The sequence below is a fragment of the Leuciscus leuciscus genome (assembly GCF_965113295.1).
Source record: "Leuciscus leuciscus genome assembly, chromosome: 4".
NCBI classification, from domain to species: Eukaryota; Metazoa; Chordata; class Actinopteri; order Cypriniformes; family Leuciscidae; genus Leuciscus; species Leuciscus leuciscus.
This window is the reverse complement of record NC_138728.1, coordinates 47,806,454-47,830,655: the sequence shown is the minus strand read 5'-3', so window position 1 is coordinate 47,830,655 and position 24,202 is coordinate 47,806,454. Positions and strand designations below refer to the sequence as shown.

Here is a 24,202-nt window from a genome sequence, read left to right as displayed (position 1 = left end):
ACGGAATCCTAAGCCGTGGGCGAAGTAATGGGTGTATTAAATTATATGAAATAATCCCGAAAAAAAGCACAAAACACTGCAGAGATGGCAAGTTCAGCAGCTAACATATGCTGAGGTGAAGTGACGGCTAGTAACAGCAGACAAACGGCTAGCATTGACATCAGCGGCAATCCACCTGTCACTCAAGTGGCCACACCCATGCAGAACTTTAAATATTAATCAACTAAACGGATGAGTTAAAAAAAAATTCACCCCCCTCACAGTTGTCATGAAGGGCAAAATTAGCTGTAGGCTATAGACCAAAGCCACATACAGACACCAGGCTGTAAACACGTTTTTTTTCTGCTGTAAAATTTGGCATTTTAACATGGGGGAGATACAGATTTGACTCACTTTTGACACCAGCCTCAAGCGGCCAGTCAACGAATTGCAGTTTAACTCACTTCCGTGTTGGTTTCAAGAGAGAGACGGGGAGGTTGCCGCTTGATTAAGAAGTATCAGTTAAGTTCTCATCTGAAATACATTGTAGATTGGGTCAGGAATGATTTTTCCTCTACTTGGTTGGATATCGAATCTTCCTTTTCACAATTTCCTTTAAGAGCCCTTCTTTTTATTAAGAGTTTTCAAAAAATTAGGGCTGTACTCGACCAAAGAAAATCTTGGTCGACTGAAGTCCTGAAATTTTCGACTAAAAATCGACTAAAATCGACTAAAAATTACGGTAAAAAAACAAAACAAAACGTTAAATTAATTAGATGCGCACTGTGCGCAGTACTTAGTAGTGTCACAGTGTCTGGTTGTGTTCCCCTGGTATCCACTAGATGTCCTCCTTTCCCCACGGTGTCATTCAAGAACTACCTTTCCCACAATTCCTGTATGTGTGATTGCACAGGTGTTTGTTATCTGTTCCCAGCTGTTTCTCGTTGTCATCTAGTTTGTTCCTGTATTTAAAGCCCTGTTTGTTCCATGTCCTGTGTGTATCGTTGTTTATGTCACACCGCGTTCCCTGCCTGAGTCTGTTTGTTGTTTTTGTACTGCCTGTCTGGATATCGAACCCTGCCTGTTTTGACTACTCTTTTGGATTCCCCTTAATAAACCTCAATTTGACTGCACTTGGATCCACCTTGCTTTTTCCCTTGAGCGGATCGTGACAGAACGATACACCATGTATGGATCCAGCAGTACGGGGTTTCGGATCCTTCCCCCCACCACTGAGAAGGAGAGGAGGGGAAGACTCCAAAATTTAATGGCCCTACACCAGCAGGGTCAGACAGTGAGTTGTTTGTCTCAAACTTTTTGGACCTTATCGAGAGGCATGAACTATAATGATGCAACCTTGAAGGACCTTTTTAACCACTGTCTTGATGACCCGTTACCGCAATGGGAGATGAAGGGACTGGAGATCCTTGACTTTTGGGGGTTTACGAGGTATCTACACCACCGTAGTCACTGGGATACCCCAGCTTCGCCGGCATCTCCTAGCGAGATGTTACCACTGCCCAGCCGAGAGAGTGCATCACCGCTGCCCGGCCGAGAGAATGCTTCGCCGCTGCCCAGCCGAGAGAGTGCATCGCCGCTGCCCGGCCGAGAGAACACATCGCCGCTACCTATCAGGCCCGGAGCCGGATCAGTATCTGGGCGTCTTAGATTAAGGTCCAGCGTGATGGACCCAGCGCTCATGTCAGCACAGAGGGCCCAGAGGATCAGCCGAACGGGGTTCCACAAGCTCATAGCATCCCATCAGCCTGAGCCCTCTTCACCGCTGGTCCCGTCCAGCACAGAGCCTGTGCCGGTGGTCCCAGTGCCGGTGGTCCCAGTGCCGGTGGTCCCAGTGCCGGTGGTCCCGAGTACGGTGGTCCCGAGTACGGTGGTCCCAGTTCCGGTGGTCCCGAGTCCGGTGGTGCCAGTTCCAGTGCCCGAGCCGGTGGTGCCAGTTCCAGTGCCCGAGCCGGTGGTGCCAGTTCCAGTGTCCGAGCCGGTAGTGTCTGTGCCTGAGCCGGAGCCAGTGTCTGTTCCTGGGCCGGAGCCAGTGTCTGTTCCTGGGCCGGAGCCAGTGTCTGTTCCTGGGCCGGAGCCAGTGTCTGTTCCTGGGCCGGAGCCAGTGTCTGTTCCTGGGCCGGAGCCAGTGTCTGTTCCTGGGCCGGAGCCAGTGTCTGTTCCTGGGCCGGAGCCAGTGTCTGTTCCTGGGCCGGAGCCAGTGTCTGTTCCTGGGCCGGAGCCAGTGTCTGTTCCTGGGCCGGAGCCAGTGTCTGTTCCTGGGCCGGAGCCAGTGTCTGTTCCTGGGCCGGAGCCGGTAGTGTCTGTTCCTGGGCCGGAGCCGGTAGTGTCTGTTCCTGGGCCGGAGCCGGTGGTGTCTGTTCCTGGGCCGGAGCCGGTGGGGTCTGTTCCTGGGCCGGAGCCGGTGGGGTCTTCACCGCCGTGGCCGCCCGAGGGGTCTTCACCGCCGTGGCCGCCCGAGGGAAAGTCTCCGCTCTGGCCGCCCGAGGGAAAGTCTCCGCCCTGGCCGCCCGAGGGAAAGTCTCCGCCCTGGCCGCCCGAGGGACTGTCTGCTCCGCCCTGGCCGCCCGAGGGACTGTCTGCTCCGCCCTGGTCGCCCGATGAACTGTCTTCACCGCCCTGGCCGCCCGAGGGGTCTTCACCGCCCCGGCCGCCCAATGGACTGTCGTCTCCGTCCTGGCTGCCCGAGGGACTGTTCGCTTCGCCCTGTTCCCCCTCTGTACTGTCTGTGTCACCCTGGCCCCCTTTGAGTCTGTTACCCCCTGTTTCTGTGTCCCTTCATGGACCTGGCCCCCCGTCCCTCCCCCTGATCCTCCACCTTGCCACCTCCCTCCTGAACTTTTGTTTTGTTCTGTGTCCGGTCTTGGAGTGTCTGGGAGCCACTCCGTAGAGGGGGGGTTATGTCACAGTGTCTGGTTGTGTTCCCCTGGTATCCACTAGATGTCCTCCTTTCCCCACGGTGTCATTCAAGAACTACCTTTCCCACAATTCCTGTATGTGTGATTGCACAGGTGTTTGTTATCTGTTCCCAGCTGTTTCTCGTTGTCATCTAGTTTGTTCCTGTATTTAAAGCCCTGTTTGTCCCATGTCCTGTGTGTATCGTTGTTTATGTCACACCGCGTTTGGTTTACCGTGTTCCCTGCCTGAGTCTGTTTGTTGTTTTTGTACTGCCTGTCTGGATATCGAACCCTGCCTGTTTTGACTACTCTTTTGGATTCCCCTTAATAAACCTCAATTTGACTGCACTTGGATCCACCTTGCTTTTTCCCTTGAGCGGATCGTGACAGGTAGCCTTGTTGTCCGCCTAAATGAATTATAAATAAACATAAAAAACGAGTAGGCTATTTGCAGTATATTAAATCGTTTTTGACGTAATTATTTTGCACTGAAATGAGTCTGACACTCGAGTCTGTCGGCTCTGACAGCGTTGCATCACATGCACCTGCGCAATAGCTTATGATTTCCGAAAATAGTACTATGTTGTCAACTAGTGATATCATCACAAGAACTGTTGAGGAATATGCCACATAATTTAGACAATTATTTTTAGTCATATATTATAATAATAAGTTATAACTGTCAGACACTATCATTTCACCGTGCATGGCTGAACATGAGCTCAGCTTCGCAGCTGAGACACGAATAGACTATTAAAAAGGAATATTTATTAAACAAACCAGATCAAGAGCAGAAACGAAATAAAGTGCATAACTGAAAAATAAAGCATCCTAGCCTCAAAACTAACACAACCAACAGCACAGCGAATTGAGGCTCCAAATAAAAAATTAAAAAGTTAGGTTATCACACTAAAACATTGAAATATGCAAATTCTGATATGTTCATATAGCCTACTCAAAACAGACAGGGCAAGCTAACACAGACAAGTGAGCTTACCACTTTTAGATGATATGTCATGTTTGTCGTCGAGCTGTGGAAAACTGTTTTGCTTGCAAACTTTGCGTTCAACCTTTTTCCTATCAATTTTAACAAAATGCTGCCACACTGTCGATTTCTTTGTTGTTGACATGTTAGAAGAGGACTGACTATTAAACGCTCTCACAATTAAATAAATAATATTCAGCATCAAACCTTCTATAGTTCAATCCAAAAAAGGTGAAAACAAGGGGGGTGTTCTGAAGACAGACTGTTACAGTGAAACAAGGGTACTCTGAAAACACCCCCATTAGTAGTTAGTGCTTTCCACCTGATGAAATGAGCGCGCCTCAGCGCGGCAAAACTGATTAAATAAACGCGGCAAAACTGATGAAATGAACGCGGCAAAAAATCGACCAATCAGAATTTTGGTCGAACCAGAACATATCGACCAATTAATCGACTAATCGACTGGGACAGTACAGCCCTAGAAAAGAGAGAGATGTCAGTCGTTCTCATCTCAGCTCATTAAGTTTTAATGTGACCCTGCCCACGGAGAGCGCGCGCTATTCAAACGCAAATGATCTGAGGCATCCAAGCAAATCTGTGAACGCCCACAATCAGCTGGATAAAACACACTGCGAGTTCACTTTCAGACTCATGTACTTTATGACGCTGTGAGGAATAATACTATCTTAATAATAATCCTGGAAAATTGACCTCAGAAGTGCTGGAAGTTTCATTTTGAGGAGCAACGGATCCAGCTGAGGAATAGGTCAGTTCTATATTTGCTTTGTTCTAATCACAATAGTGTCTGTACGCAAAAAGCCTGTTTAAATATGAATCGCGTTTCTGTGTGTGAATGAATGAACGCACAGATGTGCGCTGTAGTGTAGCTACTACAGCTGGCAAAAATTTGCCTAGAAATCTAGACGCACCCTAGCGGCAGCAAAATGTATTTTGCAGTCAGGGCAGTCTAGCAACTCTCCATAGACTTTCGAGCTGCAAAAACCTAAATTGGGTCAGGCCAATCACGTCGTGTAAAGAGTAGGTGGGGCGGGCTTAACATATGACGACAGAGTTGAAAACAAAGAATGACGGCGGCTGCTGGCGAACAGTCTTTCGAATCGGCTTTGTCCGCGACTCTGGAGGACTTGGAGTTAAGTTTTTCTTTGAGAAAAGAGCAAAGAACGGCACTTAAGTCATTCTTAAAAAAAGGAAGATGTGTTCGTCGTTTTGCCGGCCAGATATGACAAAAGTTGAATCTATCAACTAGCTCCGCTGTTGGGAAAACGCTCTGGTTGGTTGAAGCGCTGTCCTATTGCGTGCAGAGGGAATTTGAAAGACAGCCGTTTATACCGCCCCTCGGAGTGAGCGTGTCTATGGTGAGTTTCCAGACCTAACATCTTGATGTAGGTCTGGCTTGCCAGGCTAGGCAAAAATACTGTTTAAATATGAATCACATTTTTTGTGTGTGAATGAATGAATGAACAGCTTTTACCAAAGTATATTGCTATACTGAGATGAGTAAAAATCAACTAGAAAAATCGGATAGATTATAAAGTTTTTACTGTAAAATACTGCCACATCAAATAAGCTTATAATGTTGCCAATTTCTGCTCATATGTAAAAAAAAAAAAAAAAATATATATATATATATATATATATATATATATATATATATAGATATATATACATTATGTTTTGTCAAAAATAAAGTCATCAACTAAGATGTTATTATAGTTTTTGTTCCAATGTAGGCTATATTCAAACTAATGAATCCTTAACTTTGAAATACGTATGATAAAATGTATACTTTAGCTTTTACAAAGAAAGATTACACTGGAAATATTGTTAACATTTTAATTGTTGTTGTAATTGTATAACCTTTTTAATAAAATAGCAAAAAAATATAAATACAAGGATAGATGTAAACAAAATCTTAAAAGGTCAATATAAGCCTTCTCTTTAAATTATTTTTATTGTGTTTTAATAGTGACATTTGGGTAGAGAATATATTCCAAAACTTTCTGAAAATACAGTATGAGAATTAACTGCACAATTACTAGAAATGTTTACCTTGGATATTATACAATTTGCAAGCACAATTTGTGGAAAAAAAACAACAACTGTGTTTCCAACTGTGAACCAATTTTGTATTTATTTATATATATATATATATATATATATATATATATATATATATATATATATATATATATATGTATTTTGTCCTTGCATTCTTTCTTGTGGCTCAGTGACACAGCTGAATGAAAGGCTCATTATGCGGCTCATTATGCAGCTCATTATGCGGGTTGTTGTCTTCTCAGGTGTGAATCACGCCCCTACACATATTGCCTTTCCAGACAAAAAGTGTCTTACAAAATTTAAATCAATGTATTGTTTTATGTGAATGATTAGGCAGGATGATTTTCACATCATTTTGAAGAAAAAACTCTAGGCAACAAAATGCATTATTCAGAAGTCTTGTGGACACATATTTAGTATGTGTTTTGTGGCCTTATTTCAGAAACTTTCATTTTTAGTTTTTTCAATAACCATGCATAAACATTATTCTCTCAAAAATACAAACATGTACATACGTGTTGCTCACATATTAGGGTTAGCCCTGTTTGTGCTAAATAGTGTGTAATTACACCTTTGCCATTAATATGTTTATAAGCAACTGAAAAAAGCACAAATGTAAGGGCATGTCAGAACATCTCAAGGACCCCAAAAACACCTCAGACCCCAGAGGGTTAATAAACTCATCTTCTCACCTCGGATGTTTCTCACATTAAGGGTGTACTCACACTAGCCAGTTTGAACCGTGCCCGAGTGCGTTTGACCACCAAAGCGCGGTTCATTTGACTAGTGTGAGTGCTCCGAACCGTGCCCGGGCGCGGCTCGATTAGCCGGCCCTGGCCCGCTTGGAAGAGGTGGGCCAGAGCACGGTTCAGTTGGACTCGGGCGCGGTTCGCATGCAGTGTGAGCGCTAACCGTGCTGGACTCCATTGTGTTCAGTGAGAGCGCCGCTCTTCCTGTTTATCCCGAAACCGTCGCACCATAATGAAGTAAGCGTGCTCCGGCACGAATGCTGAAACCCTATGTGAGTGCAGGCCAGAGGGGGAGTGGGGAGGGGGGACAATCGTACTCGGGCCCGGTTCATGGCAACCGTGCCTAGTGTGAGTACACCCTAAGTGTACATGGGTTGGTAACTGTTTTCACTACAAATTGCTGTGAAGGCAATAAATTTTTTTTATTTTGGATGATAGAATGTTACACTGTCAATTCCTGCGACTATCATAGTATAGTCATGGTGCATTAAAGGGACTATGTGTAGCTTTTTAGGTATTTTATTATCTAAAATCAATATTTTTATTCATAAATATGCCCTCAATGGTGTACAAATACCTATGCCAATGATCAGACTAATCCTCGTAAACGAAGAATTTATTATCTTTATATACATAGGACGGGTAGGTCCACGGAGGCTTCCATGTAGTTCCGCCATCTTGAAAAACTATAATAGCAGAGAGGGACAAAAAGTACTAGGCCAAGGCGTTTCCACAAAGGCGTTTTCGTTCAGAACCAGCGTCACGTGACTGAAGTCAACAGAAGCAGAGAAGCAGAGCAGTGAGAGGCGCTTGTCACTGCCGCGGCAAGTTTAAAAGGATGCACACTGCACGATTATTTATACACCGTTCATTCATACATATGCTGAGTCACAGGATAAGGAGTCCTTGTCGTCGAAAAGTCCAAAATAGAACGTAAAAGGAAACGTGACCGGAGATTACAAAAACAAGGGTTAATGTCGGGATAGCTAATGCAGGAGAAAGCTTTCAAAAGAGACCCTGAAGTTGCCTGCTTTCTTCTCGACAGGTAAGTCAATGTTACGGTCTTAATTACAAGCTTTTTTTCATTGCTTGGTTGTGTACTTTATTATATAGACAGTCGAACATTTATAGTTAAAAGTTAAACAGGCTCTTTGATGAATAGCAGCTATTGAGTAAAGTAACGTTAGAGAAGGCTCTGATGATGATGATGATATCTAACAATGCACGTACTTCAAAAAATATAACGAGTAAAGAAGGCATTACTACTAATTACCATAGTTAATGTTTTTCACAGTCAGTAATTGATAACTGTAACATTCTTTTTTTCGTTGTTTCAAGTTTCAGTTTGTTTTAAATAACAAACCTGTTCACCCGATGAAAAACTCGAAGTGCTATTATAAGACATCCTGTCATAGCTTTTTGGTACATAACGGCAACCGTAGATGCAACGCGCATTTGAAAAAGTGAGGCGCTGGAGAGCATTATTCGTTTGAATGTAAAATACAATTTCACCACTAGATGGGAGAAATTCCTACACACAGTCCCTTTAAAGTCATCTCTTAAAGATCGTATTTACGAGTTGAACGCACATGAATGCCACCACAATATCGTAAATACGAGTGGGAAGCTCAGGATTTTCTTTAAGCCCCGATATTTATGAGTTGTGGTCGTGTCAGTGAGAAACATGGCGGAATACCACAATAGTTAAAGGTATTTAGCTGTGATATTGTTAGGCTTTTCTATTTACAGCGAAGTAAGCTAATTGCCTGCACAGAATATGATGGCATTATAACATAACAATGTAATATGTAATGATAACGTTTTTTTACTGGCTACATAAATTAATTAAAAACATAAAAAACCTAGAAATAGAGTTTAAGAACCTTGCTGTATTTTTGTGTAATTAAGAGAAAGTACACTGCCATCTTACTCTGAGTAAAGTGACTTGAACGCAGTGCCGTCGTAAACACGAACTTCCCACCTCGTAAGTACGAACTTCCCAGAAGGACTTGAACGCACCATCATCTCCGATCATGACCCCACCTCTTTGGATTTAAGGTTTACACAAGCCAGAACTTATACTAAACAATGGAGATTTAGTTCACATTTACTTTCTGATAACAACTTCAAATATTTCCTCACATCTCATTTAAATATATATTTTGAAATAAATTACAATATTTCTATTAGCAGCATCACACTGTGGGAGGCATTCAAAGCTTATATCCATGGACAAATAATTTCATGTGTGTCAGTTGAGGAGATCTGAGAATGTCAGGATGCCAGAAATATCTGAACAACTTTCTGAAATGCACCTCCAATATTCTCTGACCCCATCACCCACAATTTATCAAAACGTCTCCAATTTCATTCAAAGTATAGCTTACTTCTAACTCACAAAGTTGAAAAGCAATTGTTGAGTGTTAGCCAGCATTTTTTTTTATTTGGTGAAAAAGCTGGCAAATCACTTGCATTTTCAATCTCAAACTGTCTGTGCATCTAGACTGATTTCTAAAATTAAACATTTTAACGGTGACAGTTTCCAACCCGGAGGAAATTTATTTGATTATCTTCACTTCCTGCTCAGCTACTGTTCGGACGCTCTTGCTTACTGCTCCACGCTTTGCTCTATCGCTTTTATATTTTATCTTCTATATTTTTATATTTTATCTCCTTTTATCACCTAATTTTAACTTCAGCAAATCAGTACAGTGCTCAAATGACAAAGTTTGGATTACTACAAAAACGCAGAATTCTTTTACCCGACCAGCTTACATTCCAGGAAAAGGAAAACACAACTGCCTACACTCATAAGGATAAGAGAGAAAAGGCCTCTTCTGGTTCAAGAATCTACTTGCTGCACTAACTGCCACAGACTTTTACAAAGGATTGCAGTTCTTGAAACAAAGTTTCTTACAGGACCACCAAACCAGACGGAGCACACAACAGAGCTTCGTCATGGACACCCTCAGCATATAGCTGGTGAGTCCCATGAAACTAGTGCTCCTCGACAGGTAGAGAAACAAGCCGATCGACTTACAAATCGATGGCACAAACCGGGAGCGAGACCCAAAGGCACTCGAGACATCAGATTGTCACGAGCATCACATATTGCCGTAGCATCCTCTACCCCAGATACAGCTCTGACAAGGATTGCAAACATTGGTCTCCTACCAACACCTATACATCTTGAGAACAGATTTGAAGTACTAATGAATGTAAATGAGGAATCCCCAAACGTGATGAATGTGATCGAACACAGACTGAATCAGCCTGTATCTAACACTGATGCTAACTGGCGCTCAAGGTCGAGCAGACAGCGGCACTCAGCTCAGAGCGCAGCTGAGCCCAGGACTCTGATAGTGGGGGACTCCATAATCAGAAACATTAGCGGCAGGGATACAACTACGTGCTGCCTTCCACAAGCAACAACTTCTAATATAAACAGGGAACTTCAGAACATTCTAATGAAACATAAGACTGCAAATCGACTCATCATTCATGTGAGGAAGAATGATATTCATAAAGAGCAGTCAGAACTCCTTAAGAAGGATTTCAATGAACTTTCTGAAACACTTAAAAGACTGAAAGTTCAGACATTCATCAGTGGACCACTCCCAGCAAGAGGAACAAACAGGTTTTCACGGTTGCTTGGGATTAATACATGGCTGCAAAAAACCTGCAATATAAAAGGAGTGAACTTCATTGACAACTTCAATCTTTTCTGGAGTCAGAGACAAATGTTTCAACAAGATGGCCACCATCCAAACAAACTTGGCTCAAGAGTGCTAAAGGACAATATCTACTTCTCCCTCAGTCATCCTTCTGCAGTGGCACACACACACCTGGACACAGTATGAATGACCACAGGACTTCACTTCAGCAGCAAAATGGACATGATGTTGACATATCACACAAGGACAATGATAACACCACTCAGCCACAACAACCTCTGCTCACAGACACAATCTCAGCTGAGCCCTGCCCACAGAGCTCAACACAGACAGACATATCAGAACTGCTCCAAGATTCAGCACCCAAGGATGACTTCCTGGAAAACAGCCAGGGAAGCCATGACAGCATATTAAGGCCTTCACTAGCCGTACAGCAAACTCAACTAATCTGGTGCCTATTGCACGTCAAACTAAGATTGGTGTAGGGAAAAAAGTAAGACTGTTAAGTTAGCACTTTTAAACATCCGCTCACTTAAAAATAAATCACTTCTAGTCAATGACCCACACACAATCGCGGACACACTCTAGATTTACTTATCAGTAAGGGTCTAAACATTTCATCGATTGTTATTAAGGATGTAGCACTGTCTGATCATTTCTGTATTTTCTTTGATATATTGATCTCTCCTGCCATTGAAGCTAGATCTGTGTCTGTCAAGAAGAGATGCTTAAATGAGAACACTAGTGTACTATTTATGAAGGCTATATCCTTAACACCACGCATATCTGCTGACTCTGTTGATTTTCTCCTTGATTCTTTTAACTCAAAAGTTAAAAGTGCAATTGATGATATTGCTCCTGTTAAAGTCAGGAAGAAGAGTGGCAGACAAAAAGCACCTTGGAGAAACTCAACAGCAGTGCAAAATATGAAAAGACAATGCAGAAAAGCAGAGCGCATGTGGCGGAAGACAAAACTTGTAGTCCATTATAACATCTACAAAGACAGCCTTCATGCTTTCAATATGGAACTAGGCAAAGCTAGACAGACTTTCTTCTCAAATATTATAAACTGCAATTTAACCCTCTGAGGTCGGCAAACGCGCCCCCGCGTTTTGCTGGATTTTCTTCACATTGTAGCACAATACACTTAAATTACGCCGTCATTTATGGTCATACAGAAAAAAGAAATATAAAAAAATAATCTGTGATATTTCTACTTTTGTATGTGTCCACTTACAATCAAATCAAAACATTGTGCTTTTGTAAAATAAAGAAAATAAACAGGGTGTGCGTTCTGCCTCTCCGTCGCGGTGAACTTTTATTTCTTGAGCACGTCTATAAACTGAAACAAAACTCAGCGAATACTTGTCACACATTTATGAGCCATATACCTTTATAAACATTTAAGTGTGTACTTTTAAATGATCGGATTCAAACTGAAAACAAATATTCTCTGTTTAAGTAATTTGTATAAAACCAACAAGATGTCCAGTATCTCAAACGCTTGCTCGTTATTTTTTATTTCAATCATTAAGATTCACATGCAAATCTCCACATGGAACGCGAACACGCTCGTTACCTCAAACACAAAACACCAAAACACTTCACAAGTCTCTGCTTTTCGTCGAGTTTGAAAGACGCGCCATGAGCTTACATTGGATTTACCTCAGAAGAAGAAGAACACGATTTGAAGACCAGAAAGATGTAAGGTAAGAAATTCTTACTTATTAGTTAACCCTCTGGAGTCTGAGCGTTTTTTTGGGCCCTGGGGGTGTTCTGACATGCTCTGACATTTGTGCTTTTTTCAGTTGCTTATAAACATATTAATGGCAAAGGTGTAAATTCACTCTATATAGCACAAACAGGACTACAATAATATGTGAGCCACATGTATGTTATATAAAAATTATTTGATGTGGCAGTATATTCTACAGTAAAAACTGTACCCAAATCTACTAAACAAAATGTTGTCTTTCATATTTCGTCTGACTGTAACGTTGTTTTCATGAAATATTAGGGCATATTGTTAATTTGCAGTTTAATACGTTGCTTATACAAATAGCCTACATTTCGATTTTTACTTATCTCAGTATAGCAATACAGTTTGCTAAAACATCATCATTCATTCACACACGTGATTTAAATTTAAACTGTCTTTGCCAGCTGTGGTAAACAGCGCGCATCTCTGCCGTTTATTCATTCATAAACAGAAACCCACGTGAGAAGGAAAAAAACTTACTAGTATTCCTCAGCTCGCTCCTCGATATACCCGCACTTCTGAGGGACATTTTCCATTAGTATTATTCCTCACAGCGCTGCAAGACGGTGTAAACAGGTAATGATCTAAATAAACTTGTGTGTTTTCTCGAAACTGATATGGGGGCGTTCACAGGATTGCCTCAGCCATTTGCGTTTGAATAGCGCGCGCTCTCCGTGGGCGTGTCACATTACATCTGAATTAGCTGTAATGAGGTCGACTGGAATCGCTCTCTTTTAATACAGATTTCACAAGATGAGAATATTTGTTTTTTATATAAATTACTTCATTTAAAAGAAGAGAATTCAAGCTTCATGCCTGTGTGTCTGTATGTCTGTTTGACTGAGTATTCGCTGAGTTATTGTTCATTTTCGGACGCGTTTCAGAATGGACTACACTGGCAGAGAGAAGGCAGAACTCGCTTCGTGTTTATTTTTCTTTATTTGGCAAAAAGCACAACACTTTGTTTTTATTGTGAGTATACACAAAAATAAAACACATTTAACAGAATCGATTGATGTATGAAACTCCTATGGAAAATCAAAGTCAACAGAGTATTTATGAGTTTCTTTTACACTGATAAAAAAAAAGCGAGCTGGTATCGCCGGCGATACCGTAGACCTCAGGGGGTTAATGTTATTGTTGCATAAACTTCACATTGCAGTTGAAGTGTTGCTAGATATAAGGTGAATATTATAATATTTAGACCCGTGTTTACTGTTACTGTGTTTGTGGATATCTGCTCAAACGTAGATATGTATAATATGGTAACCATAATGTTTCATATTTTGGAGCATGCTGTGCGTTTGAATGTATCAGCAAAACGCACCAAACATTAGGCTTTATGTTTTTACTATTATCTCATTTCATATCATCATAACGAATGGAAACATTTGAAGTAACATATGATAATCAATATATTTTTCTCTAGCGTAGTTGTTCCTGAAATCTTTTGGAATATTTAATTTATTGTTATTATTATTTTATGCAGCACTGCGTAGCCTATGCCTACAAGGCACAACAACCCTGCTCATTATATATTGTTGGAAACATTTGTGTGTGTATTCTGTGAATTTTAAAAAGAAATTTTAACCAGAAAAATCTAAAATCTATTCCCAAAATTGTGCAGCCCTATAGTTTCTCTTGATATCAGTATGTTCACAGTTTTTTTTTTTTTTTTTACAGGGCCCTGATTCAACTGAGTCCTGCTGACTTCAACATTCACATGAGTCTCTGTATATGAACATGGTAAAGTGAAAATCAAACACCTTGGAAATGAAAGGTATGTACAATGTTTTTAGGAATGGCACAAAGGTCTCTGTCTTTGGATCATTGTTTTCAATGTGCTCTTTTGTCATTTGTTGTGTATCTTTGGATTATGTTGTGTTGTAAATAAATCCAAACAATCTAAAAGCCATTCTTTTTTAAATCTCCTCATTCTTTGTGCAAGGTTGCTCTGAATGACAGGGCCTGATAGCTCCTAATAGGGCAGTTAGGGGAGTGTCTTTGTCTTTCTCAGGTGTGAAAGGCTTACATATTAATGAGATGATCACGCCTCTTCGCATAAGGCTTTCTCACACAAAACACGTCTTAGAAATTTTAAATCAATATATTGTCTTAGCTGAATGAGCAGTCAGGGTGATTTTCACATAGTTTTGGAGCAAATATTCTAGGCTACGTGATACAATTTTCAAAAGAAGAAATAATCAGTATGGGTTTCATGGCCTTATTTCAGTGACAATTTTTTTTTGGTATTTTCACAAACCATGCATAAATGTCATTATCTCAAAACTACAAACTTTTACATACATGCTGCTGATATATTATTGTAGCAGAGTTTGTGCTAAATACAGTGTAATAAGACTTTAGCCATGACAATGTCACAAGTAACAGAAATAAGCACAAATGTCAGAGCATGTCAGAACACCTCCAGGGCCAGAAAACAGCTCAGACCCCAGAGGGTTAAACAACACACGTACTCTTTTTGCTACTGTAGAGAGACTGACAACCCCCCCACCAAGCCAGATTCCCAGTGAAATGCTCTCAGACAGCAAGTGCAGTGAGTTTGCTTCTTTCTTCTCTGAGAAAATCAATAATATCAGAAAGGTGATCAGCACATCCTTGAGTTGTGCTGGGGTCAGACAGATCAGACCACCTGATAAAAGTAGTTACTATGTCTGATTTCAAAGAAATTGATGGCAAAATTTTGGAAGAAACCGTACAGCACCTTAAAAAATCAACATGCGCCCTTGACACACTTCCCACATCTTTTTTCAAAAGTGTGTTAAACAGTTTAGAAGCAGATCTTCTAGAAGTGGTTAATGCCTCACTTCTCTCTGAGTTTTCCAAACTCCCTGAAAAAAGCAGTTGTCAAGCCCCTCCTGAAAAAAGAGCAATCTGGATAAGACCATATTAAGCAACTATAGACAGATCTCAAATCTTCCTTTCATAGGCAAGATCATTGAAAAAGTTGTCTTCAACCAGCTGAACAAATTCTTAAGCTCGAATGGATACTTTGACAATTTTCAATCTGGTTTCCGACCGCACCACAGCACAGAGACAGCGCTCAAAGATAATAAACAATATTCGCTTAAATACTGATTCAGGCAAATTATCAGTGCTGGTACTACTCGACCTCAGTGCTGCATTTGACACTGTCGATCATAACATACTTCTTGACAGGCTGGAAAACTGGGTGGGGCTTTCTGGGATAGTCCTAAAATGGTTCAGGTCATACTTAGATGGGAGAGGTTATTATGTGAGTATAGGAGACCATAAGTCTGAGTGGACGTCCATGACATGCGGAGTCCCTCAAGGCTCAATTCTTGCGCCACTCCTGTTCAACCTGTATATGTTCCCAATGAGCCAAATAATGAGAACCAAATTGCTTACCACAGCTATGCAGATGACACACAGCTTTACTTAGCCCTATCGCCTAACGATTACAGCCTCATTGACTCCCTGTGCCGATGCATTGATGAAGTCAACAGTTGGATGTGCCAAAACTTTCTTCAGTTAAACAAAGACACAACTGAAGTCATTGCGTTTGGAAACAAAGATGAAGTTCTCAAGGTGAACGCATACCTTCACTCTAGGGGTCAAACAACAAAAAATCAAGTCAGGAATCTTGGTGTGACACTAGAGTCAGACCTTAGTTTCAGTAGTCATGTCAAAGCAATAACTAAATCAGCATACTATCATCTAAAAAATATTGCAAGAATTAGATGCTTTGTTTCCAGACAAGACTTAGAGAAAATTGTTCATGCTTTCATCACCGACAGGGTGGATTATTGTAATGGACTCCTCACTGGCCTTCCCAAAAAGACCATAAGACAGTTGCAGCTCATACAGAACGCTGCTGCTAGGATTCTGAGCAGAACCAGAAAATATGAACATATCACACCAGTCCTCAGGTCTTTACACTGGCTCCCAGTTAGATTTAGGATTGATTTTAAAGTATTATTACTGGTATATAAATCATTCAATGGCCTAGGACCTCAATATATTGCAGATATGCTCACTGAATATAAACCCAACAGATCACTCAGATCATTAGGATCATATCAGCTAGAAATACCAAGGGTTCACTCTAAGCATGGTGAGTCCGCTTTTAGCTATTATGCTAGCCGCAGCTGGAACCAGCTTCCAGAAGAGATCAGATGTGCTCCTACATCGGTCACATTCAAATTCAGACTCAAAACACATCTGTTTAGCTATGCATTTACTGAATGAGCACTGTGCCGCTGTTTGTCCGACTGTTTGTACTGTACTGTACTGTATCTTATTAAATTTTTCTAAACTGTTTTAATTATTCTTATTTCTTTTTATTATTTTATTTTCTTCTATGTAAAGCACTTTGAATTGCCATTGTGTATGAAATGTGCTATATAAATAAACTTGCCTTGCCTATTTTATACTATTCTAATCCTTATTCCTCAGAATGTAACTCAAAATTTTGGAATGGCCAAAAAAAATTGCATGATATTTGAAAATGATATAAAAAATAAATACAACAAAGTTTGTTTCCAGAAGAAAATTGTGTCATCTTCCACCTTAAGTAAGGCAGATCAATAATATTGTTGAATATTAAATGTCCCCAACTAAGCAAGCCAAAAGCCAAGGCAACAGTGGCAAGCAACCAAAACTCCATCAGTGACAGAATGGAGAAAGAAACCTTGGGAGAACCCAGGCTCAGTCGCTCAGTTCTCCTCTGGCCAATGAACAAACAGTGTATGATTGTGATTCAGGCAGCATTACAGGTCAGAAGTCAGATTGGATCAGAACATTCAGAATATTTTTCCTTTTATATTCTTTAAAATTCGATCTAAAGTTCTTGCCCTTCACCTTCAGCAAACATTGCCTGCTGTTATTTCCTCTGACCAGACAGGTTTCATGACTGGGAGACACTCATTTTATAATACCAGTGTAGCGTCTGGACCAATCAGACACACACAAATTATTCATTTATTTAATGAATAATCCAGCAAACTCCCCCTCCCAACAAATGCCTGTGAAACTCCCCCCAAAAACTAACATCCCAAATGAAGATAACACACTGGCAAAATCTTCTCATTGGCTCACACACATCCAGAGGTTGTGCCATCTTCACACTTTAAAGTAACTGATCAGCTCTTAGCTCTCGCTTAGTCCCTTTCTGAAATGCTGACGTGAAGATGATGCTGAACTAGAAGCTTCTAAGGACCCACCAAGCTTGTGCCAGGCTGCGGCCTTGTCTTTCCATTCACCAAAGATACTCTGAAAACCACTGGCTCTCCCTCATCAAGACCACATTAGCAAAGATCAACTAGAGCCTCAACAGATTGCATCAGGACAGTTTAATTCAAATGGGCGAGACATGCAAGTATACAACTTAGTCTCATTATTTGATACATTAAGTATCCTTACCCCTTTAAAGAAGGACGTGTTAGAACTAAACTGATGGTTTGCTCAAGGCTGTTGATCTGCTGAATTTCAAATAATGCTATAACTTCTTGCTTTCCTGTATTCTGCTTCAGCTCTCTTTCCCTTGGTAAACTGTATGCATGTATGTGTGTGTGTGTATGTTAGAATAGTTTAAGTGTTTAGACTAGTTAATAAAATCTTGTTCATGTCACACGTGAAGATGTCCGTGTCTCAAGCTCATAATTGGCGTCACTAATCATATCGATTTTTGCTACTGCTCTTAGTAGTACTGTAAATTAAGAAAGACATTTCCCATGCCCCGGAAATGTACATTTCTTAGAGTTAATAAACAATTCATCCTGAGTGTTCACGGGACAAACAGGTTAATTGATTGTAATATTAATTTACGACAGTAAGTTAATTATATTAACTGATCCAAATATTCATAATCAATTATAACCAGTTATTATTGATTATTAATATTTCATAGAGCTAATTTGCTACACCAGAAGACTTTTTAATACCATTCTTGATGCTCTGAGAAGGCATTCGACAGGGTAGAGTGTGAGTTTTTGTTTTTGAGTATCCAATATTTAATCATATCATTTGATTACTATACTCCTCCCCTGTAACATCTGTGCAAACCAATGCAACACTTTCTAAAGCCTTTCCCCTTCATCGAGGCACACGACAAGGTTGCCCCCTTTCGCCTCTATTATTTGCCTTGGCTATTGAGCCACTGGCCATTTGGTTGCGAAGTAAGGAAAAGTTTGAGGGCATTACCCAGTTTGGAACCTCTTATAAACTGTCCCGTTATGCAGACAACCTTCTTTTATATATAATTAACCCATTTTCATCATTACCGCCAATCCTCAATGTTTTTGAATAAAATTGATTGGCTTAGGAAGGATTCAGATATCTAGGCCTATTCATCACTAAAAACTCACAGATATCTTTATAATTTTTTTAAATTCTTTAATTGATGTTTATAAAATTAAATCTTGACCCCTCTATTTCACTTAAAATTACTTGGGAACAAGAGCTGGGGGTCACAATACTTATTAAATAGATTTAGTACATTCCTCCTCTATATGCGCCCAGCACAGTTTGATGCAAAGCAAGATTCTTCATAGAATACACTACACCAATGCCAGACTACACTATTTCACTGCACAATTGGCTAGGAGGCTCATTCTCTTTAACCCTCTGAGGTCTGAGGGGTTTTTGGGGTCCTTGAGATGTTCTGACATGCCCTGACATTTGTGCTTTTTTCAGTTGCTTATAAACATATTAATGGCAAAAAAAAATTACACACTATTTAGCACAAACAGGGCTACCATAATATGTGAGCAACAAGAATGTACATGTCTGCATTTTTGAGAGAATAATGTTTATGCGTGGTTATTGAAAAAACTAAAAACTAAAGTTTCTGAAATAAGGCCATAAAACACATACTAAATATGTGCCAATAAGACTTTTGTCTAATAGATGTCATTGCCTAGTGTTTTTTCTTCAAAATGATGTGAAAATCATCCTGCCCTTATCATTCACATAACACAATACATTGATTTGAATTTTGCAAAGCACTTTCTGTTTGGAAAGGCAATATGCGGAGTGGGCGTCAACGATCATGCATATTTAGTGGTTCACACCTTAGGAGACAATGGGGCCTGCATACTTAATGAGCCATTCATTCAGGTGAGTCACTGAGCCACAAGAATGCAAGAGCAACAGTTGGAAGCATCTCAATTATTTTATTTTTTCCACATAGTGTGCTTGCAATTTGGCCTATAATATCCAAGGAAAACATGTCTAGTAATTGTGCAGTTAATTCTCATACTGTATTTTCAGTTTTGGAATATTTATCCTCTCCCCAAATTTGTCACTAATAAAACACAATAAAAATTATTTAAAGAAAAGGCTTATTACCTTATTACCTTTTAATAGTTTGTTTACATCTACCTTGTAAATATATTTTTTTATTAAAAAGGTTACAATTACAACAACAATTCAAGTGTAATCTTTCTTTGTAAAAACTAAAGTATACATTTTATCATACATATTTCAAAGTTAAGGATTTGATTGATTATTTGATTACTTTATTTTTGACAAAACATACTATATTTAACATGAGCAAATATTGGCAAACAAATATTGGCTTATTTGAGTTGGCAGATATTTTACAGTAAAAATGTATAATCTATCCAAAACTAATCAACGAAATGTTGTCTTTCATATGTCTGTAACATAGGTCTTTCGTTTTTATTATAAGAAATATAAATGTTAATTTGCAGTTTAATACGTTGCTTATACAAATACATTTTATTTCAACATTTCAGTCGATTTTTACTCAGTATAGCAATACAGTTTGCTAAAACCGAAACATTCATTCACAAACAGAAACGCCTGACTGTAACGTTGTTTTTATGAAATATTAGGGCATATAAATGTTAATTTTCAGTTTACTCATCTCAGTATAGCAATACAGTTTGCTAAAACATCATCATTCATTCACACAGAGACGCAATTTAAATTTAAACTGTCTTTTTGCGAGCTGTGATAAACAGCGCGCATCTCTGCGGCTGCCGTTCATTCATTCACAGAAACGCGATTAACTTGAGAAGGAAAAAAAACTTACTACATATTCGGATCCTCTCTCCTGCAATACCCGCACTCTGAGGTAGATTTTCCGTTATTATTATTCCTCACAGCGCTGCCAGATGGTGTAAACACGTAGGCTACAATGATATGATTAAACTTGTGTTTTCTCGAGCTGATATGGGGGCGTTCACAGGTTTGCCTCAGTAATTTGCGTTTGAATAGCGCGCGCTCTCCGTGGGCGGAGTCACATTACCTTTGAATGAGCTCTAATGAGCTCGACTGGAATCGCTCTCTTTTAACACAGATTTCACAAGATGAGAATATTTTTTTTTTATATAAATTACCTCATTTTAAAGAAGAGAATTCAAGCTTCATGCCTGTGTGACTGTATGCCTGTTTGACTCAGTATTCGTTGAGTTATTGTTCATTTTCGGACGCGTTTCAGAATGGTCTTCACTGACAGAGAGAAGGCAGAACTCGCATCACGTTTATTTTTCTTTATTTGGCAAAAAGCACAACACTTTGTTTTTATTGTGAGTATACACAAAAATAATACACATTTAACAGAATCGATTGATGTATGAAACTTGCTTGTAATATCAAAGTCAACAGAGCAAAATTAATTTCTTTTGAACTGAACTGAAAAAAATCCAGCAAAACGCGTGGGCGCGTTTGTCGACCTCAGAGGGTTAAGTGTAAACATGCATGCCCTCCTTCATATGATAGATGGATAAAAGAAATGATCTTGTGTTTAAAGCTGAAAAAAAAAATCTTTCAAAGGGTCTTTTAAAAACCTTTCATAAAACATGGAAACCTTTGTTAAATTATATTGATACCATTGATCTCGCACTTGAAAATGCAGATGAGGATAAACTATATATATTATATTATATATATATATATATATATATATATATATATATATACATATATATATATATATATATATATATATATATATATATATATATATATTAATCCTTTTCTTTATATTGCATTATATTTTATTATTTTGTACACTTATTGTATTGTTTAACTATTACACTTATAGTATTTTTTATTGTTATTGTTATGTATTGTATGTGTAGTGTGGTTGTACTTGGGACATTAAGGGCAGAGGGGAGAAAAGCAGAGCTGTGGTTCATTTAATTTTTATATTATACAAGATGTTGTATCTGCACAAAATGGCAATAAATATATTTTGAAATAAGAAAAGTCGGGTATGTGCACATGCGTCACCCCACTGGACCTCACCTAACACAGTCCCCCTTTCAGACATACCACATAAGTTGCAAAACTATTTTACTGATGAAATCGCAGGGCAGCGCTGACAACAAATTTCTGTGCACTTGTATGAGTGTGTGTGTCTGTACTCTGTGTGTGCGTTCTTATGGGAGAGCGGGATAAAGTGAATACAAATTTATTTTATAGGAAAATCATGGAAATGGTTTGTGATTAATATCCTGTTGTTTGTTATATTTTCTTTGTCTTTGTGGGTTTTGGTTCATTTGCTGTTGTAGGCTGTCAGGACCTCTGAAATAACTGAAATCATTTTGCAAAGTGATATGGAACTGTAATGCAGTCAAGACCTTCCTAGAACTACTTTACCTGTGCGTTTACTGTAAATAATTGCACACCTTCGTCAATGTTCGTAATGTTCGTCAGCCAATCAGAATGAAACATTCAACAGCCCTGTAGCATAACTAGAGCTAAACCTCTGTAAATTCTCAATAAGAATGTTTGTAAATGTAGTAATGTGAGTAATAAGTGAAGATTGAAATGCTGTTTTTGGAGTTGTTTAATCAACTCTTCATGCTCTACATACTTGAGTTTATCCAGTCTGTAGTTTGGACCCTCCAGTTTATCAGTGAGCAGCTTGACTCCTGAATCTCCTGGGTAATTGTAGCTCAGATCCAGCTCTCTCATGTGTGAGGGGTTTGAACTCAGAGCTGAAGACACATAACCACAGCCTTCCTCTGTCACCATACAGCCAGACAATCTACAAAGACATACAGCAACAGTCCACATGACATTAGTTTGGCAATCAGATGTTACTATCACACACTGATCTTGGCTGCGTTTCCCAAAAGAATCTAAGAATAAATTTCTTTTTTTTTTGAAAATATATCATTTACATTTAGACAAGAAACATTAACAGTCATACAACAAACTGTGAATGTGTGCATATTTCAAAATAAATTATTATTTGCAAGTATTTCAAATGCATTAATTTACAATGAATTCTAATAAATTCTTAATTTCCCTTAAATATCTTTAAATCTGTTTATTGAACTTTTACAATAAAACCAGGATACATATACAGGAGAATAGTGAAAAATATATGAAGCTCATAACATCTCAGCCAGTCTAGCTAATAATGTTGAGAAGGCAACAGCCTTTGCAGCATTTCCAGACAAGCCAGTGACATTTGGAGAAAGTCCAAAAAGTGCAACCAAAGGGCAAGGCTCAATCTGTCTCTTTGTCATTGAAGAAAACCAATTAAAGATTGATAGCCAAAAAGAAGTTAAGGATGGACATAACCCAAAACATATGTAATAAATCAGCAGGGGCCTGATGGCAACAATCACAGAGAGGATCAACACCACGCTTGATTTTTGCCAACCTCACTTTTGTCCAGTAAATACGGCTTATAGGTGAAACCACTGGCAAGCGCTGAAGGCAGAAATGGGAGGCAGAAATTCTCTCATTGCGTCTGTTATTGTAGGTATGGTCAAAGGTTTTTAAATTTTGTTAGCTGACTTTTCCTTTAACTGAAGCACAAGAAGTTTATTTGGCTTGTCACCATACTCAAAAAAATGCATGTTTAGTCTTCAGCAATAACTTTTCAGCCTGATGAGTTGATAATATTAAAATCAGATTGAAATGTGAGTCTCTTTTTGTAAATTTCAGGATCTAGAGAAGCTGCATAAGCTGAATCGAGCCAAAGAAGAATGTCAGCGAGGAACTCAGACCTTAGAGACGCGATTTCCTCATGAATCGTTGTGGTAAGCATCTCTTTTAAAAGAGCTGGTGTTAACCCCGAAGCAGCCACAGCCATGTTACCGGCATCGGCAGCTTCATCAGGAGCAGGAGAAGCACGTTTAGATTTAGGCATTGCAGCGATAATGACAAGCTCCAGCTATCATTCAAAGGTTCTCTAGCGCTGTAGACGTCTTAAAGTATTAAGGATATTAAATGTTCCCGTTGACTACTGAAAAGAAATGACATTTACGGAGCAGCTCCCGGATGCGCCTCACTCACTCAACTGCATGCCGGAAGTCAAATATCTTCATATTTAAAATAACTAAAGCTTTTGTGGTGTGCTGTCTTTGTCACATCATGGGACACCACACACTATAGGAGCAAAACGGTTAAATCTAGGATTTTTTGTCCTCATGTTTGTGGTCTATCACATTTTGAAAATTGTTTAAGCTGTAAAAAATATTTTGGTGTGTACCCAGCATGAGATGCTAACTGTGTCCTGTGCACAGCCACTAGATGGCGCTGCAAGCTTGTTCAGTGCTGTCAGAAGCAAATCATGCATGAAATAGAAGCATTTTACAGTTTTAGTAACTGTTGCAAATTCATACAGTCCATTCCCTTCCCCTCACCCAAAACAGTATTTTTCTTAAACCTATGCAGCAGAGTCCTGCACGGGTCCGATTTTTTTAATCCGCACCCGCCCGTACCAGCAGTGCTTAAAACCGCATCCGACCCGTTTTCCGACAGCAGCACTAATTAAAATCCGCACCCGACCCGCTTAAAATAGAACCGACACCCGACCCGCACCCGAAATAAAACCAGTTTAGCCAATCACATTATAGACACAATCACAAAAATGTTTATTGCCATGTTTAATTTTAGGTTCAAACACGCCCTGCACACCACACATACTTAACAGTGTTAAATTTGAAAAATACTGTTGGATAGAACTGCTTGGTTTGTTACCACAGTTATCTGCGCGCTTCCTCGCCGATGAAGTTCCACATTTGCGGCTATCCAACACAAAAATACATGCAGCAAGTTTTTCACAATATTTGCTTCAGATAACTCCAAATTTC

At 39.6% G+C, this 24,202-nt stretch overlaps 1 protein-coding gene across 3 annotated transcripts in view; it reads right to left on the bottom strand.

Moving 5' to 3' along the window:
- The window catches only part of LOC309496970 (NLR family CARD domain-containing protein 3-like), a gene marked incomplete at its 3' end in the record, with an annotated part of 84,485 nt that overhangs the window by 32,829 nt on the left and 27,454 nt on the right, over positions 1 to 24,202 (bottom strand). For all 3 annotated transcript variants that reach the window (XM_082167172.1, XM_082167174.1, XM_082167173.1), the window contains one exon: positions 21,967 to 22,140. In XM_082167172.1, the coding sequence (XP_082023298.1) occupies positions 21,967 to 22,140 (174 nt within the window). The remainder of the gene's footprint in view (positions 1 to 21,966; positions 22,141 to 24,202) is intronic.